This window comes from Brachyistius frenatus, unplaced genomic scaffold (assembly GCF_029030835.1).
Source record: "Brachyistius frenatus isolate BFR_SWC_R1_liver_20210118 unplaced genomic scaffold, ASM2903083v1 Contig_56, whole genome shotgun sequence".
NCBI lineage: Eukaryota > Metazoa > Chordata > Actinopteri > Embiotocidae > Brachyistius > Brachyistius frenatus.
The window spans coordinates 1,111,420-1,125,112 of record NW_027210655.1 but is presented as its reverse complement, the minus strand read 5'-3'; the positions used below and the strand labels follow the sequence as shown (position 1 = coordinate 1,125,112).

Sequence of the window (13,693 nt, the reverse complement as noted above, 5' to 3'; positions counted from 1 at the left end):
TCTCTCACACTGTTAGTCAGAGAATTGACTATTTTAGCCATTAAGAAAACATAGTAGTGAACAATATTGCTGCTAAATCTCCGATTTTCATATTGGCATCAGAAACATTTCAAACCACACAAATCTCTGCAGATGAGATGCGTCAACCAGTGTTCTGATTTAGCGTTCACATTTTATGAAAAACGACAACGACAGCCAAAGTGCCTCCAGTGTTTCACTTCGTCCCACCTCCTGACATCGTGGTGAAAGTTCACGACTCTCTTTACAGCCAGTCATCATCATCGTGTCATCCTCCTCAGCTCAATACGAGTCTCCCACAGCCGTCATAAACGCATTCATTCCCGAAGGACAACAGCCACTGAAACGCTCCCTCCCACTTGCCACCCATACTGCTTTTAACATCGCGAGCTAATAGATATTACGAGTCAGCCGCCGGAGCCCCGGCTCAGCCTGAGGTGGGTTAAACAAACAAAAAAACAAACAAAAAAACCCGCAGTCCTACCTTCGCAGTAAGTGGAGTCCCCGTGGATGGAGGCATAGCCGCTCTTGCATTCGCACTCTGCTTTAGTATTCCTGTTTTTACACTCGGAGTTTTCCCCACAAATGAGTCCCTCTGCGCAGAAGTCGTAACCTGAAAGAGAGACACGACGGAGGTGTTAAAAAAAAGTCCGCTCACTCAAGGCAGCGGAAAGTTGTGGACAAACACCGCATGCATAACTGTGGGCCGATATAAAAGCACGGGGGGGGAAAAAAAAAACACAACCTCGGTGCCGTCGCCCCGCGACGCTGCGGACGGCGGGTTGAGCCCCGGTGTGGAAGTTTACGACTGCAGTAGATTTTGGTGCGAGATTTAAACAAACGACAATAAGACAAAAAAAAAATGCGCGAGTCATCAGTTCGCTGCTTTGTTACTCATTTGTTCTTTTTGTATTTTGAGACACGACACACAGCTTCAATTCAAAGGATGCCTGCGTAAACAACACATCAGTGCTACAAACAAGTGCTTACAGGTAACGGACGTGGCAAATATAAAACATAACTGCGACTAATTACATTTTATTTTGCCAATTCATTTCAAATTAGACACCTCATTTTATTTAACAGAGCAAGTGAAAGGACAGTTTTTTTTTTACATGTAGAGTACTGCATTAGTCATATAATGAGGACTGGGCACACATGGCCAGACCAAGCGGTAACCAGCAGTGACGTCGCTCGTTGGTTTGTGAACGGCCGTTGCGAAGCCTCGAGTTCAGGTTTTGGTCGGCGCCATCTCGCTAGTTCGGAGCGGTTTGGAGCAGGAAGTGACCATATTTGGACGAGCCGGGGGGGGAGGGGAGCGAGCGGAGGGTCCGACTCGATCTGATCGGAAACACAACGATACTACGTCCCGCATCGGCCTCGTTTTTCAGACCCGGAAGCTCCGTCCACTTTGATCTACAGTCTAAGGGCCGGACCCTGAAGGATCTGTAATGCGGAAATTTCAAAATAAAAGCACACAAGAAGATGCTATATACCAACTGTGTAAATAAAATGCTAAATAGACCACTTCTGGCTGCTATAATTCGGTAGTAGCACAACATGAAATAATTATAGCCACCTTTTAAAGCTACAGGAGGTGAGCGCTTCCTTGCATAGAAATCAGCAGTGCGGGAGTGCTGCAGTGACAAGGTCACAATTTCAGAGTCTGGCTTCCCACCTGTGAACATGCCCATTTATGTCGGTGTCTAAGAGGTAACTGCTACCGCATATTAAACTCCGAACATCCTCTCCTCCGTCCGCGTGCCACAGGAAGCCTCCCACCGAGGCCGTGCATGGAAAAAAAAAAAAAAAAAAAAAAGGGACAAGACATTTTGGATCGACAGACCGAGAATGAGTGTGACAGATCAGGAAGGTGACAGGAAGGAAAGGAAAGAGAGACAATTGTCTCCTGCTCGGTAGGCACGAGCTGATGTAGCCCATAATGTCCTGCAATGAGCGACAGACTGGCTGCACATAAAAAATAAAAATAAAAAAAAGCCCTCCGAGAGGCAGCCGACCCTGGGGAGCCATTATTGAAGAAGGAGTCCTGCATTACCCCCCTCAACCCTCCCCCGCCCACCCGACACACACACACACACACACACACACACACACACACACACACACACACACACACACACACACACCGAAGGGCTGTACGCGCATGTTAAAGGACTGATCACGCGAGGACTATGGCACACGTGTGGGCGTGCGATTGTGCTAATGTACACGCTTCCAGTAAAGTAAAAGGTTGCGATAGCTGAATGTCAATTTGCACACGCTGACCGCTCGCTGTCGAATTCTTTGTTTTTGTAGTTTCGGTAAAATAGCGGGGGTGCGTGACAGTTGTGCAATTACCAATTTAACAGAGCCAGCGTGACTGTGAGGACTTAACAGCAAGCGCACAAATAAATCTCACGAGTGGTGGTAGCCACACACAGCAGGAAAAAAGGAAAAAAAGAAAAGAGGTCTGGAGATGATTCGCTAAATAATGACCAGCTCGGCGTTTTCGCCACTGTGCGTGTGCGTAATTGTTAGTTCTTACTTTTTACGCTCTCCTCCTGTCTCCTGCTACCGTTCCCTCTTTCCTCCAACACGAGGAGTCTAGTCTTCCTTTACCCTCCCTCCTCATTCATCCCCTCTCAGCACATCAAGCCTTCGTCGTATATTGCCTTCACCTTTTCCTTTTATCTTCCCCTGCTCTCATGTGCTATTTACCTTCCGTCTCCCTTCTGTCTTTTTTTTCTTTCCTTTTGTTTTCGCCGTTAAGAGTTTATATTTCCTTCCTTTTTTGTGTGTTATACAATCTTTTGTCTTTTCGCCTCACATCCTCTTCCTCCCCCAATCTTCTTAACATGTATCCCCCCCCCCGCCTTCTCCTTTACATACTTTTCATCTTCCTGCTCCTCTGAATACAGTGGCGCCGAAGGCACGCCGCCTATCTTTCCTAAACGATCGAGCAATTTCCCTTCCGTCAGAAACCCACCCCGGGATTCTTTCATTATGGCTCTCTACAGCTGACAGCCTCCTACAGTTTGTTTATTCAATCTACTTACTGAATTACCAGTGGCGATTTACCCCGTATTACCTCCCCTGCCAAAGCAGCAGGATTCAGGTAAATCGGCAGAGCGGGTTGTTTTTTTTTCTATAGCAGACAGACCAATCTGCTCCGATAGGTATTCAAGCCAAAGTCAGTGGAAAAGGGATAGAAGCTGAATTGTTGCAGAGGCAAAGCCTGAATCGGCATCGGGGAAGACGCGGCTGTGTTCACTCCTCACAGGGTATCGGTACGTGCACATCCAAAGAAAAATAAGTAAATAGAGTGATTCACACAATGCAGGCAAAAGTACAGTGAGCAGGGGGGAAACACAAACCTCTGCAAACATTGCAGCATCTGCCTTCTGGTAAGATCTGCTCGCTGATGGTGCAGTTGATATCTGGGCAGGTTTCTGTGACTTTCACCATCAGGCCGTTCTAGAAGGAGAGGACGGAGGCAAGACATTACGATTTCAGAGCCGGGGTCAAATGCGTGAAGGTCAATGCATTAAAAAAAAAATAATAATAATTTCAACACAAATATACAGCTTTACAATCTGATCTGTTCACGGGGCTTAAACCTGGATCTAACCGGTCACATGACCATCTCCTCCACCTGTAGAACAACTCATCTCAGCTTTATCTATGTGGCACCTTTCATACAAGCCTGCAGCCCAAAGTGCTTCACACCAGAGCAACATACATAAAACAGCAAAGAACCACACAAGTCAACAGGCATACAGGCAGAACAATAACATTAGAAAAATATAGTAAAACTAGTAAAAATGTAGGTTACATAAAGCGAGGAACTTAAAATTGCAATAATAAAACAACGTTGTCAGAATCAATATACATTTTAACAAATACAAATTTATAATCAGGATGATAAACATCACTAGAGAGATAGACTAAAACGATATGTCTTTAGTTTTCTTTTAAAAAGCTCCACAGTTTTAGGAATATAAAAGGAGAAAGGTGCTTTCACCAGACCTATTAGGGGACACATGAGGAATACAAGCAGAGGAGGACCTCAGCGATCTGACAGGAACATAAAATGAGACCAGATCACTGATGCAGGGTCAGGCGAGATCATTCGAAGCTTTATAAACAAGTAAAAGACATTTCAAATCCATTCTAAAAGATACGGGTAGCCAATGCAGGTCTTTCAGAAGTGGGGTAATGTGTTTCTTTTTGCTTGGTTTTTGTTCAAATATACTGCAATTTTCTTTTGGTGGTCTTTTCCCCCAGAATTGAAGCGGTCATATGTTCCGAGCAGCATATGAAAATGTTCTGATGTTCTGCAAAGTGAATGCGAACTGCCGTCACTGGTTATTTTGCTGCAAAAGATCCGCTTAGCGTAGAATAATACCGTCCGTCGTGCCAACAATAACTCAAACAACGGCCTGTTTCGGAAAGCTCTTTTTCTTTAGGTAAATCTGTCAATCATGGATTGAAGGTCAGCATGTTATGAAATAGAAAACGTGTTTTCTAACCAAGCAAATAAAGCCAAATGTTCACTTGTTAAATGACTCATCAGGACTTTGACATCACAGAAAACCGAAGCTGCGGGCTAGGTGATGATGATGTTCGTCCCCGGGCTCTCGAAAACAAATAGCGGACACGCAGCAGCAGCAGCCTGGCTGGTGGATCAAAGTTGTGGTGGTCCCGGAAAGGCCTCTCAAGGTCTCAAATATTGACTCAAATCCCTGAGACGCCTTTTGTCCTTCACGACTTCGTGCAATGTCGAGCTTTTTTTAGGACCCATGTTAACTGCTTCCATGTGTCATCTTGAAATAGTGCAGTCACTTTGTGAGCCTTTTATCAGTCATATCGTTATCTGATTAACTAATGGCTATTTTCATCATAAATTAATCAGTTTTTCAGTTAATTGATTAAAGCTGCACTCATTCTTTTACGTTAATAATGGCTCAAAGGACTGTTTCAGGTGGGGTTTTTTTTTTTTTGGTGCCGCAGACCGCCTTTAGTCTTCGCTAGCACACTTCCAACAGTCCAATCTGATTAATGATTTTTCAAGCACGAGGTGGTAGATGTTTTTGACCAAAAGGACTTCGGGTGAACCCGTCGTACTACCTGCGTGGGACAGTATTATATCGCACAAAACTGCCCAAAGCGTGGCTATCTCGCGTTTTGCCGTGACACTGGCTTGAATAATTGTTAAATTTCCCAGTGACAATTGTATTTTGCGTTCCAGAGGACTATTAGACCACGGAGGTGACGTGGCTTTCAGCTGAAACAGGTGGCTGCCTCGAAAGACGATTCAAACTAAAAACCGGCTGCGTGCTTTGGGAAACGAACCAGCACACGGGACTGTAGTTAGTGGTCTTAAAGATGCAAAAACAGGAGGCCAAACCTTTAAACTAACACTAAGGGTTTGCGCTGTGGACCAGAATGAGTCATTTCACACATAATCCGTACACATTTAGGCTTAATACGGCACTCTTCCTCACTGTCTCCCATTTGTATTGTTTTTTTCCATATTGTACGTCAATGAATGCATTTAATTTAGGTTTTCACACTGCTTTCCCCGCCTCTCTCCCACTGAGAGGCCAGAGACGATCAGTACTTCCGTTCCTGAAACACACATGCTAAAATATATCACTGAAATTTGTGGCCCGTCATGCTTCCAAACAGCAACACATTTTTTGACCCCTTTGAAAAACAATGTGTCCACAAAATTGTTCATTTAGCAGCGTTCACATCCAGGAGGGAAGATGGTTGTAATTGCCTGAAACGAAGCTCACAAACAGTATAACGATGTTTGCGAGTCTCTGAGGCCTAATAAAGAGTCCAGGAATCCTCCGCGAGGTTCTTTGTAAGCAATTACTCGCACATGGCGCTAATTTTCTCCTTAAAATAGTGTCTTTAAAAGATAAATGGGTTTCTCGGTGAAGAAAGCTCAACTCTGTTCTACGCTGAACATGAAATAATGAATACAATTATAATCCATGCGGTGATGAAGCTCCAATTCATATCAGGCCTTTGTGTTGCCGTGTTCATAAGTTATTCTAATTACCTGGCTATTTCGCCATTAGAGCGGAGAAGGAGAAGAAGAAGGGGGGAAAAAAAAAGGGGGGGCAGATTGAACAGATTGCAGGAGGGTGGGAAAACGAATAAGGCCTGCTGGCTAATTGAATAACGCACCAAGCATTCGACCACAAACAATCATTGCACATTTACTTGGGGGGGAGGGGGAAGATTTTTTTTTTTTTTTAAAAGGCGCTGCCTGGCGATCTGATTGCAGAATGAAAGGATGGTACAATGGAAGAAGTCGTGTTTACCTTGCATTCCCTGCAGCTCCTGGATAAGAAGCGCTGGCTCTCAGAAAACGTCCGTCCCATGTAGGTACACTTTGCTGCGGGCGAGAAAATACAACGCAATTTTCTACGCATTCTATTAAGGTAAGAACGGTAACTGTGAAACCCCAGAAATGGGGTAGTTCTTCAGGCTAATACTGGTACTTTCAACAAAATTGAGAGTTTTGGAGATTGCCTGCAAAAAAAAAAAAAAAAAAAAACCCAAAACAAAAAAAAAAGTTTCCCCGTCTCGGGTTCTGCATAGTTAATTCCGTCAGAAACAAAGTTTGTTCTTAGCTAGTGTGCATAAGCGGAGAGGAACTGTAACAGCGCATTAAGAATGCAACAAAGGAACGGGCCCCCTCTGCATATTCCTCTGGTGATAAAGCAGAAATAGAAAGTGAGGCGTATGATATGCAGTCCTGCTTTCCCTCTGTCTCCAGGGTGCGGGACCACATGGCGCTCGGTTTGCCGCTCCGGAGCGCCGCTCCCCTCGTTCATCTGTGCCAGAGCTCTGATGTACGCGAGGGAGGAAGAGGACGGATGAAGAAGAAGAAGAAGAAGAAGAAGAAGAAGAAGAAGAAGAAGAAGAAGAAGAAGAAGAAGAAGAAGGATGGAGGGATGGAGGGAGGGAGGGAGGCGGAGAAGGGCTGGAATTATTCAAAGGCGGTCTATACGTCGGGGGATTCGGTGGTTTTTCTGCGGTGCAGTAAGGGAGACGCGGTTGTCCGTGGGTCCGTGAGCAGTTCCCCCTCCGCTGTGCGCCTTGCGCTTGAAATAGCGCTTCCATTTCAGGTTCCGTGAAAATCACACGACCGTCATCTTTCGCTCTCCCCAGATAGTTTACTGCAGTTTGACCGTTGCCGGCAAGAGAACCGCCCACAAGCAACGGCACCGTATCTGCAGCGGTTCCGTTCGCACTAAGGCCTTCCAAACGACGGCAAACAAGCATATTTCTTTTCTCGTTTCAATGAACGCCAGCAGCTCGACGAGGTGCCGGGTGCGTATTCTGTGCCGAACGTTCTGCGGGTTTTTTTTTTCTTTTCTTCAAGGGGAATTTTAAAAAAAAAAACGTCAACGCCGCGAAGAAGAAAACTGACGCCGTGAGCGACGGGCGGCGTGGCGCGGCGAGGCCAGTACGTTGTAAAACAATCCAAACGCTGGGTCATTTATTTGAGTGCCTGATTAACGAGTGTGTAAATTTAGTCGCGCAAAAATTCCACAATGGAAAAAAAACAAGTAGCGTCCACGTTGCAACAGAAGACGAGAGAGACACCAAAATGAAGATGATCGGTAAGTGTTTGGAAATCTGAATTTACAGCTCACTATTGAGTAAACTAATGAGTGTCCATCATAGGGAATAGTGAACGAGCTAACACGAGGATGAATTCAGACAAAGCTCCGGTGCCTGTTTTTCCTGACGAGCTTAAGTTTTGTGGTTGTTCGGTTGAAAAGGTTTGATGAGACCAGAAATGGTATCTTTCTTTGGCAAGTAAGAAGAAATGGAAATGTTGTAAGAGTGGGTCACCGACATTAGCAAGGAGGCGGGTTGAGCATTTCACAAGCTCAGTTACTGTGGCAGCTCACTATTAGCGGATGACAGCGGCAGATTTAACCATTAAAGTTTGCAATAATTATCAATGAATCAATTAGTTATTCATTTCACGTGATTTTTTTTTTTTTTCCCGTGAAATCTTTGGTTTTGGAAAAACTAAAACAAGCCCCCCCCCCCAAAAAAAAAAAGCACCACCATGCAAAGTCTTGATATCAAGTCTTAATCGAGCCCCGCAGAGTCTGTAATTGTAGAACGACACCATCAACCACCTTGAAATTAGAGAATCTGGGGTGTGAACTGAGCAGTTTAAAATGTTTGAGCTGAGGCTGTTTGTGTGGTGCGAAAGATATTTTTGTAACATCACCCCGAGGGGCTCTTTCAACGTGTTTTTTTTTTTTTTTTCGCTTCCTGCGTCCTGAATAAGCGCCGCATGCGGACACTTACGTCTGCAGGTCTTGCAGCAAGTCCCGTCGACATGCACGGGCAGCAGGTCTTCTGAGCAGTTTGCGGGAGGACAGAAAATCCTGCGACACTCCACCACGCCGTTCTGGAAGAAAATGATGGACATGTTTTTTATTACGAAAAATGTGCAAACGTCCTCGGGGTCAATCCAAAACTCGGTGTGAACGGTTTGGTTTTTTTTTTTTTTGCCCGTGGCACGGCTGAAAAATCCCCGTTTCCTACCTGCTTCTGTGACTCATTTGTTCAAGCATTAATTGAGTTTCATGTCTTCATCCCGAGAAAAAAAAAAAGAAGCAATCAAAAACCCGACAACACTAAACAAATGAAGCATTAACACGCGCAAACCGACCCGAAACTGTTCTGAATCAAACCCACAGAGCTGCAATCTGAAACTGAGAGCGATCATATTTACGATGAAAAACAAAAACAACAACCCCCAAAAGACAAATAATGATTTTACATAATCATAGAAGAGATTCATCATGGAGTACATTCTGAACCGGAGTGCCCTGTTGATAGCAGGTAGTTATTCAGGCCCTGAAGGACTGCCTTCAATTTTTTTTTTGAGGCTGATATCTCTCTCTGCAAGCGCCTCTTCATTTCATGAGTCATCGGAAATGACTCCCCCGGGACGCCGCGGTTATCAGTTAATGGCATGTCCACGGGAGGAAATCAGACTGACTAAACTCCACCCCGCGCTTGATGTGCAGTGATGCAGCCAGTCTAATTCCCCCCCCCCCGGGGGGGGGGGGGGGGCTCCGGCATGGACTGATTCAACACATTTCAAATTCTGCCTCCTGTGCATATGAATGCAGGCAGGCAGGCTTATTAGCGGGCACTTAACAGGGGGCGGGCAGGAGGCAGAGAGAGATGATGCAGGCGCCGGGCGAGAGGGAGGTCTGATGGGAAGGCAAGTTAAGGAAGCGAAGTGTCGGGTGTGGGGGAAATCGGTGGTTGTAGTGACTGTCCATTAAAAAAAAATTATATTATGTATAATTAGTGTGCGGTCTGGAGAGTGTACCAGAGGTCATGTTGTTATAAATATTGTAATTTATCACTTTGGTGTACCCAAGCAGCAGCCAACAGTGACTTCACCCATTAGCTCGGGTTTTGGCCGGCGCCATCTTGCTCGTAAGTAGCGGTCTGGAGCAGGAAGTGACCATATTTGGACGAGCTGGGGGGGGGGGCGAGCGGTGGATCTGACTCGCTCTGATTGGAAACCCGACGATTCTACGTCTCGCCCACCCATAGCCGTAAAACTGACTGCACCACAGGCCTGTCAATCAAACAGACACGCCCCCCCAACCCCCCCCCCCAAACAAACGTGTTTTTTTTTAAGCTTATTTTCTAACTAATGACGGGATTATTTTAAGATGGATCAGCAGAAAAGTGATAAGACCGAGCGACTTTAGCTAACAACGTGGAAATGAATTGCGAGAAAAAAAAATGATTGACTTGATGTTTCAAGTTGAATGGGAGTCTATGGAGCCGGAGTCTTTTTTGGAGCCGACCTCCAGTGGCACTCGGTGGTATTGCAGCTCAAGGCACTTCAAGCATCGGCCTAATTTTTTTTTTTGATCCGGAAGCTACAGCACGTCCACTTTTATATACAGTCTGTGGTTGTGACGCAGTTTCTTTTGAAATTGCAGAAAAAAAACACGTCCTGGGTTTAAATATTTTTCTCACGGTAGACATCATGTAGCTTGAATGAAGAGGCCAAGCATGTTTATTATGGAGCACAATATTGCTCGAGCACCTTGATCGCCTGAGGGGTTGCAGACCAATGCCTGCAACATCCTTGATCCACAACTAGCAGGGGACCTTTCATCTCTCTGTCTCTATCAACTCATGTCCTGTCACCTTTCTACAGTTACCATAGAGACACAAATGCACCAAAATACTGGAATAAGATGATATATTTGATGTTAAACTGTTCAAATCAATTTAAACTTCCAGGATTTCCACTCAAGATAATGACTTTCTCTCCGATTCTTTACAAGTTGAAATGGCGTTGGAAACAGGTTCAAATGATTGTTCTCGCGGTAGCAGGTTCACTCGTTCGCAGAAAACAGTACTTTCCAAGGGTTCAAAAATAGATCCGAGTACTTGATGCGACGGAGATTTTCTACTGCGCGGCAGTTGACCGTGAGCAGTTGAAAGTCAGAGGCTCATCCATGTGACTGCGAGGACCGAAGGTGACGCTCACCTTACACGCACAGTTCCTGCAGTTCTCGGGCTCGACCCACAGCTCCTTGTCCCGGTACACCAGGCCGTTGGCGCCGCAGGTCCTCTCGCAGTGACAGCCCTCCAGTTGGGTCAGTCTGGACTCGGCGTAGTTCAGCTGCAACACGGGAGTCGCAAAAAAGCCAAATCAGAAGTCTGAGCGTGCTTCAAAGTGCAGGTTCACCCCCCCCCCTCCATCCTCCCCCTCCAGCCCCCATCCTCACCCACCAACCACCCACCTTCTGGCGCGCCCCCCGGTTCAGATTTCACAGAGAGCGGCTCCACCGGGAGCCGCTCATTAGAAGGGGGCATACATAGAATAATACGTGATCGTTATTCCGCTCATGCTCCCAGACCTCGGGCAATAACCTACTAAGAGATGACAGACAGGGCTGACGGCTCCCGCCTCACCACTCTTCTATTCCGACACACTGATCAGATATTCTTCTTCAAACCCGTTTCTCTCAACAGAGGCGATGCATCTCTGACTGACAAATGGCGGTGACGGTGGGTGGGTGGGGAGGTCACGTGGCTTTGACCGACCAGGGTTTCAACTTGAAATCACAAGGTAGTAACCCTTCTTTTATGAATTATTAAATCAGACTAAAACCAAAATCAGTTTCGTCAAATATTGTTTTGTGTTGTGTTTACAGACAACAGTGATGGATTTTGACACAGGATCCAGAGTGTCACGGCAAAAAAGCACTTCGTTTAACCAGGATTTTTTTTTTTTCCCCCAATTTTAACCGAATACTGAGTGCCTCAACATAAAAAAAAATATATAATGTTTTACTTGCTACTAACAGGTGTTGTATCGCAAAAGTGAATATTGTAAAAAAAAAATGACCTCTTCTGTTTTTCAACATTTTGAAATTCTGCCAAATATAAATATTTCCCAGATATGTTCAGTCAAAACGATTCATCATCATGCTGATAAAACTAAAAGTAAAAACAGTCAATTTAATTTCACTGAGCCAGTGTTGGATTAGTTCATTTCTTTTTCTTCATTTTCTTAAACTCCAAATTATTTTCTTCTGTTTATTTTCATCTCTGTCGAATTTGACTGAAAATAATATCAAGAGTAACAATTATGGTTTAAAAACATAGATCTGTCATCTTATTGATCCAACTGCAACAGATAAAACCTTGTGAGCAAACACTCTCGTGCAATCTTGTTTTAATGATATCACTCCAAGTAACCATCATGTGAAATGAAAGTATCATTAGCATAATTTACGTTTTTTTTTTCTCCACTTGAAAATCAACTTCAAGGTTCAGCGTCAGAAGAGGTTCTTTTCTGAGCAATCAAAGCTCGCAAAAGGCCTTTAATAGGAGCTAAACTCACTGATTACACACAAAGAACAGTTCACGTATAAACTCGTATAGCTATGAACTTCAAGTACTCTGACCCACATTTCAAAGGTGGGAAGGTGTGTGTGGGGAAGGGGGGAGGGGGGGTTAAAAAGTCCAACTGATCTGAGCAACGTGGGTCAAATGGGAAAGTGGAGGTCCACTTAAGACACTCGAAGCTCTTCTGCAGCTCTGCCCTTCACCCCGTCTGCTCCTCTGAGACCCGCTGAGGCCTCAGTGTCAGAAAGAAAGAGGTTTGCTGTGAAATGATAGAGGGTTCTCAGGGATACAAAAAAATAATAATACATACAGAAATGCTGGATGTCGCTGAGGCTTTTGTTGTTGTTGTTGTTGTTGTTGTTGTGTGAGCTGCGAATGGTAGAGATGTGTCCTGTCAAAGCCCCAAACAAAAAAATGTTTGAAGTGCAATTTCAAAGGCTGGGGAGGCAGCCGTGGAGGCACCGCAGAGGAATACCGCTCATATACAAGGCGAGCATCAAATGGCACCGGGATAACGCACAAAGGAGTCGGAGGCTAATAGGCGTGTACTGTATCTCCTACGGTTGATAGATGAGTCTGAAATAGTGAAATAGCAGCTGAAGACAAAAGCCAAATAAATATAAAGGCAAGGGAAAAGATGCATGTATAGATCGTATCTTTCTTGTTTGTCTGAAAAATATGTCAAACATGTATCTTGGTGAATCTTCAAACAGTTCTGGGGGAACGAATGGGTCTTGGGTCAGTGAGCATTTAATTAAGAGTCTCTCTGTAATTCGGATCTGGGATGTTTTGTCATTAAGTAGTTATCATGTTTTAGATGTAACAATGAAACGCAGTGGGAATAAATGACTCGAAGCATCCTAGAACGCAAGTGGTGGGAGAGACTTCCAGTCGGCCTAAATACTACGATGCAAATTCAGTGAGAAATTCTGGTAAAACAACAACAACAACAACAACAAAAATCATCTTTAATAACTCCCTCCACAATATAGAGCACACAGAAAATTATGAAATATTAGAAGACAACACTGCTTTTCATGGGTTTTGGCACTTAAATTATCTTCTCCACATCAATTTGATTTAATTTCCTGAATGGTTGTGCATCTGTGCATTTTAGTGAATTATGGGTAAATTATTACATTTCTTTTCAAATTGTGTCTTTAATTGGATTTATACATCGCTTAACGAAGCGATTAAAGGCAAAACTGGCATTGATAACAAGAGTGTAGATTTTGTAATGAATTTATTGCTCAGCATTGGATTTCACCTGCAGATACTGAAACACTCGACTGTGGTATCAAATATCTCTACAAAAGCCCACATGGTGGATCTACTGCAGCTTCAAAGATATGCCATAACCCCTCAGCATAAATAAATAAACAAACCCATTTTTGCTCTGATAATTATGTCAATGGATCACACTAACTTTTCACCTGCCGCTTTTTGATGTATAGAGTCTGGAAAACAACTTCACCAAAAACATGTTTTATCAGGGTCAGCAAAATAATCCGAATACATTCAGCGTTTCCAAAATCTTCCAGAAACTTTGAGTCCAACTCAAACTGAACATAGAAATCCTCCACCAGGAGTAGCCGTTGTAAGTTTGGAGTACATTTTTCAGCAAATCTATCCTACAGTCATAACAGACATATACAGGTGACCCGTGAGCCTCTTTGCTCGGTAGGTAGATGGTAGGTAGTTACTTTATTAATCCCCGAGGGGAATTTTTTTTTCG

The 13,693-nt window shown here is 44.3% G+C and overlaps 1 protein-coding gene across 3 annotated transcripts in view; it reads right to left on the bottom strand.

Annotated features, from left to right (window-relative positions):
- Window positions 1-13,693, bottom strand: part of LOC138624866 (protein kinase C-binding protein NELL1-like) — a 247,844-nt gene that overhangs the window by 143,146 nt on the left and 91,005 nt on the right. For all 3 annotated transcript variants that reach the window (XM_069705430.1, XM_069705431.1, XM_069705429.1), the window contains exons 8-12: window positions 10,592-10,726; window positions 8,368-8,470; window positions 6,354-6,427; window positions 3,393-3,492; window positions 503-631 (exon numbers count right to left, since the gene is read on the bottom strand). In XM_069705430.1, the coding sequence (XP_069561531.1) occupies window positions 503-631; window positions 3,393-3,492; window positions 6,354-6,427; window positions 8,368-8,470; window positions 10,592-10,726 (541 nt within the window). The remainder of the gene's footprint in view (window positions 1-502; window positions 632-3,392; window positions 3,493-6,353; window positions 6,428-8,367; window positions 8,471-10,591; window positions 10,727-13,693) is intronic.